Genomic DNA, 4,911 nt, shown 5'->3' with positions numbered 1-4,911 from the left:
CCTGTAGCGGCTCCTGTAGCGGCTCCTGTAGCGGCTCCTGTAGCGGCTCCTGTAGCGGCTCCTGTAGTAGCTCCTGCAGCGGAAAGTGTCGACCTGGGTAAAATTGGCTCCATCCTCAACAGTTTAAACTCCGTCATGAAGAACACGGGTGAGTGCTGGTGGCTATCCAAGCATCACAATTCATTTTCTTTCAAAAGAAAATGAATTGCAAAAAGAGTATTTATTATGCCATGTACCTCATAAGAAAAAGAAAATCTTAGCCCTGGTGACTGAGAGGTGTTTCTCGACGCCTGCAGTGAACTAACTTTGCAAATGAGCCTTTAAATATCTGCGACATAGAACTGAATAAGTCTGAATTCTGATTTACCGTTGTTGTCCCACACAAAAGATGATCCCAGCTTCTTCCTGTAATAGTTCTGAATTCTCCGAAATCAAAAAGCACTTCCCGTCTAATTGATCAGTTATGATGGTTTTTAAGTGAGTGTCCCTCTTTGTCTCCCAGGACCATTAGTGGAGAGTCCTCCTGCAGCTGCTCCTGCTGGCCCCTCAATGAAGACTACACCTGCTGTCTCTGTGGCCCCTCAGGATGCGAGTTCACTGGTTAAGCTCCTCTCAAAGGTGGACGTGAGTCCTTCCGACCTCATCGGCGCTCTCTCCAAAGTCCAGGGTGAGAATAAGGAGTCCTTTGTTTGATTCTAAAAACAAAAAATACGTTATTTTGGCCATGCAAGGTTGCTTAAAATAGATTTCTATACTCTCCATTTCTTCACTTAGGCATCACTTCTCTTCTGAAAAGCCCCGCTGCAAATGTCTCCTCAGACTCCTCCAGAACAGGCAAGGTTCCTCCTTCTCCCTCATCCACATCTGCTTCAGCAGTACCCTCTCAGAGCCCATCTCTGTCCTCTGTCGCACCTGAGCCTTCTGCACACAGCGCCACTGCTCGGCAGAGTACAAGCTCTCAAGCCCCCTCTCAGACTCCCAACCCGGCCTCTGCCCTGGTCCAGGCTCTCCATAGAGAAATGGATTTGACAACGGAGACAGAACCGTCCCTGTCTTCTAAGAGTTTAGAGTCTAAAATCCACAGCTTCCTGCAGGGCAACCCCACTTTCAATGCATTTGGCATCGGTCTTTCGACTACAAACCCGGCGCCGGGAGGAGATAACCTAAGCCCGGTAACTGGGACAGACACCCAGGGTGGGACTCCGGTGCGGGATGAGGGCGGGGGCACCCCAACTCAAGATGAGATCATGGACAAGCATTTACCGGTCCCATTCACTTCCAACGCAAATCAGTCGTCGATCGGAGAAACTCTTAAAGCGGCTCCTGTCCCATACCAGAACAGCAGTCAGCAGAACCGCAACAATCCCCAACAACCGGCTCACCTGCAGCCCGGCGTGGCTCAGAATGGGCAGCTCTACCGGCCGTACCCGTACGGCAAACACAAGATGTCCGAGCACGGCATCACTGCACCTGTTGCACATTACCAGCAGTTTTCTGCCCAAACAGGAGGGCCAATGCCTGGAGAAAGAGCCCCAGGCAGCGCCGGTAGCACACAGACAATGGAGGACTTTCAAAGGGTGAGTGAGAGGGGTTGGTATGGTGACGCTCACCCAGAGGGGAACTCCCAGCAGCCCAGGGGCTACAACGTGACGGCGCCTGGAGGGGCTGGAGAAAACAACAGGTCAGGACTTTATCCGTACCAAACGGAGAATTTTCAGGAACCTCAAGAGTTTCCCTGCCAGCAGGGCGCCTCCGCTTCCCCTGATTTCTTCAGAGGCAACCTCCCTCCTGTCCCAAAGTTCCCTCTCCCTCCTCGTGTCTTTGACGCCCCTCCTCCCGCACCCGGCGGTATGATGATGCCGCCGAAGCAGCAGCAGCTGGGGCCCGGCGCAGGCCGAGGCAAGGGGATGGGGGCCAGAGGCGACAGTGTCATCAGCGGGATGGTGGTCCACGACCATCAACACAAATCCATATTTCATCCCGATGAGTCGCTGTATGAGCACGACCGACCTCCCCCTCCTCACCCTGAGGATTTCCCCCCTCACCCAGACGACCTCCGTTACCAGGACGAGCACCATCACCGCGACGCACTTTTCTTTCCAGACGACGCTTACCACCACCCAGAGGATCCGTACTACGGACCAGGCAGCCCGCCGCACCACTTCCCCAGAGTTCGGGGGCGCCTCACTCCCCCTCGCTCACCCTCAGAGGACCCTTACTACACCCCTGACTACCAGCGGCACAGCCCCCCTCCTCTGCACTACACTCCGAGGAGGCCTCCACCTCATTTTGAAATCCGTCATCCCGGTCTACGGCCTCCACATCGGCCTCCCCTCCCGGGACACCACCCGCACCCCAGAGGCCCCCCACGCGCACCATTTCCTCGGTTCCACGGCCCCAACCCAAGGTTAAGAGGCAAGCGTCCGGGTCCAAGAGGAGGCGGAAATCCGGGTCCAATGTTCCCCCCGAAAAGACCCTTTCCACCCCCGCGGTACTGACCGGACATGTAGCTTTGAGCTCTTCAGATCTCTGTGGACGTCACGAGGGCGGGGCGGGGGCTTTTTAAGACTGTTCCGTAACTTGCTAGTCACTCAGTGTTGAAGTATATGCCATGAGAAACCTGTGAACATCTGGGTGCAGATACTGAGGGGTGGGCATCTGGAGACGAAGCAGACTGACTCATACTGAAGAAGAATCCATTCAGCAGCTACCAGATGAAACGTGTGAATGGCGGAGAATTTAAGGACGTTGAGGAGAACAAGAGACAACTTCCCAGGAGAGGGAAGAGAAATGTGAGGCTCTGAGAGGGCTGCTGAGCTGAAGAGTGAAGACCGAAGAGAAGATTAAAGAAAATAAGAGGTGGATATCTATATAATTCACTTTTTGTGTTGTTTGCCCCATTAGGAAGCATTGCATTCTATATATGTAATTTGAGCGTGAGTTTGGCAAAGGCCAGAGAGTGTGCATGGTACGCGTGTGCATGTAACAAAAGAATGTAGTTGGTGCAATGTTTCCGCTGCTATTTAGTTTTTCAGTGAGCAGTATTGACTGCTTCTCTTCATATCAGCAGCCCCCCCCCCCCCAGTAGCTTTTGGTAAAACATCAATTTCAATCAAATCACTTTGGGTATGAAGAACTGAGTGTATGTTATAGAAATTACGTTTCTTCTACAATACTCGTGAACATATTCAGGGAAATTTATATTTCATTGTTCCAACTCCGAATGTGATCTATTTGTGAAGCGATGCTTTGTCGACCAGTGCGTGAGATCCCTGCGGCGATATTTTCACGTCTCGTTAAGTTTCCTCGGAGGAGAGCGGCACATGTCTACTCAGAGAGAGAGGGAGAGTGTGAGAGGTATTTTTATTTTTTTTCTGCCTCCAACACCGACGCAGAAGAAGTGCATTTTTGGAGGGGATGAAGATACTCGTCTTCAGTTTCGTTTTACTTGTACTGATTAATAAAAATCTGAGTTTGAAAAACTGTGTTGTTGTTTTTTTCCCCTCTTTCATCCTTTGACTGTTGCATCACCGCCCTGAACTATTAGTCATCACCTATACATAACATTTAAGTGTTTTAATGAGTTTTATGGAATCATGCTTTCTATTTGAGGCAACAGTTAATCACTATTTTGAGACTAAATTTGTTTAAAGTAGGTTGCTGTTACCATGTAACATACCAGATAGGTCAAAGAATACAAACAGGCCTCACTTATGTTCATTTACCATATTTCAATGGTAACTAGTTAAATATAAAGGATTATGTTTTAATGAAGACGCTGACCATTTGAAATGAAAAGTAAAAAATTTCACAGGTCACATTAAAATCCCTAACAAATAGTTTTTGCTCTATTTATATAGTGAATGTTGTTTTAAACTAGAGCCACGGGCTGATTAACAATTCCCTTAAATGTGTGATTGTTCCTGTTTGATATCAGCTGATTTGTTTAATTGGTCATTAGTTTCAAAGGCTTTCTCAGACCACAGTCAACTGAAGTGACCCTGAAAGTCTTTATAGCTTATTTAGTAGTCAATAGAAGACAGACAAGTCTTTGTTTAGCTTTTTATTTCTTTTGCAATTTAACATTCGTGGTTTTAATTTGGCTAGGAAACCATAATAGATTTGCTGACTTGTACTTTCAGTGAAGTCTATTACAGTTGAACTTATTCTCCAGTGATTTCATTGTTAAAACATTTCTTATGTTAGTCTTCTCTTTGAAACTCTAATGATTTATTTATTCTTTGAATTATAAATCATCTTTTCTTTCAGGCAGTTAAATGTCTACCAACCGTATCTATATGAGGCTTCACTGCCTCTGTGAATATGAAGTATTCAAGCTTGGTCCCACTTTTACATCCTTCCCCACATTCTCTTTACTGTTTTCTGTGCCGCTGTTGTGATGAACACATTTCCAGTTGAGGCAGTTGAGGCGTCACTGTTTCCCTTTTGGGAAAACAGATGTTTGTTTCCCTCGTGGCACTAGAAGGCTTCCTGACTCCCAAATATTCCTGTCTCTTTAATGGAAGAGGGGAATGTTAGGGACTTTAATCCGCACTGACTCCACACGGGGACTCGGTGTGAGAACCAACAAAGTGATTATCAGTAAGATTGATGAGGCAATTACCAAACAAGTATTAAAGTTCTGCTTGATTAATTAATTTGCACACAAAAAAATCTAATGTTAATTAGATGTTTGGACTTGAACACCCGAGTACCTTGTTGCATATTAATCTCTTTTTTATTTTATGCTCTGAAAATAAGTAGATTTCATGATTTCTTCTTAGAGGCTCTAAATTAATTGAAACATCAAATCAACCCAATTAAGTTAATCGTATTCTCCCAAACTTAGATTGATCTGGATTCGGTTAGTTTAGTAAAGAAACAAATAGTAAACCTTAACAAGTAACCTTA

The 4,911-nt window shown here is 46.7% G+C and overlaps 1 protein-coding gene across 1 annotated transcript in view; it reads left to right on the top strand.

Annotated features, from left to right (window-relative positions):
* Positions 1 to 3,482, top strand: part of rprd2a (regulation of nuclear pre-mRNA domain containing 2a) — a 12,299-nt gene extending 8,817 nt beyond the window's left edge. Inside the window, 3 exon segments of the mRNA XM_031866611.1 lie at positions 1 to 148; positions 503 to 667; positions 775 to 3,482. The exon segment at positions 1 to 148 is cut by the window's left edge and continues 1 nt beyond it. Coding sequence (XP_031722471.1) covers positions 1 to 148; positions 503 to 667; positions 775 to 2,498 — 2,037 coding nt within the window. The 3' untranslated portion in view covers positions 2,499 to 3,482.
* The last annotated feature ends 1,429 nt before the right edge of the window (positions 3,483 to 4,911 follow it).

Source organism: Anarrhichthys ocellatus, unplaced genomic scaffold, assembly GCF_004355925.1.
Source record: "Anarrhichthys ocellatus isolate YVR2014 unplaced genomic scaffold, GSC_Weel_1.0 scaffold35, whole genome shotgun sequence".
Lineage (NCBI taxonomy): Eukaryota > Metazoa > Chordata > Actinopteri > Perciformes > Anarhichadidae > Anarrhichthys > Anarrhichthys ocellatus.
This window is presented reverse-complemented; position numbering and strand designations above follow the sequence as displayed.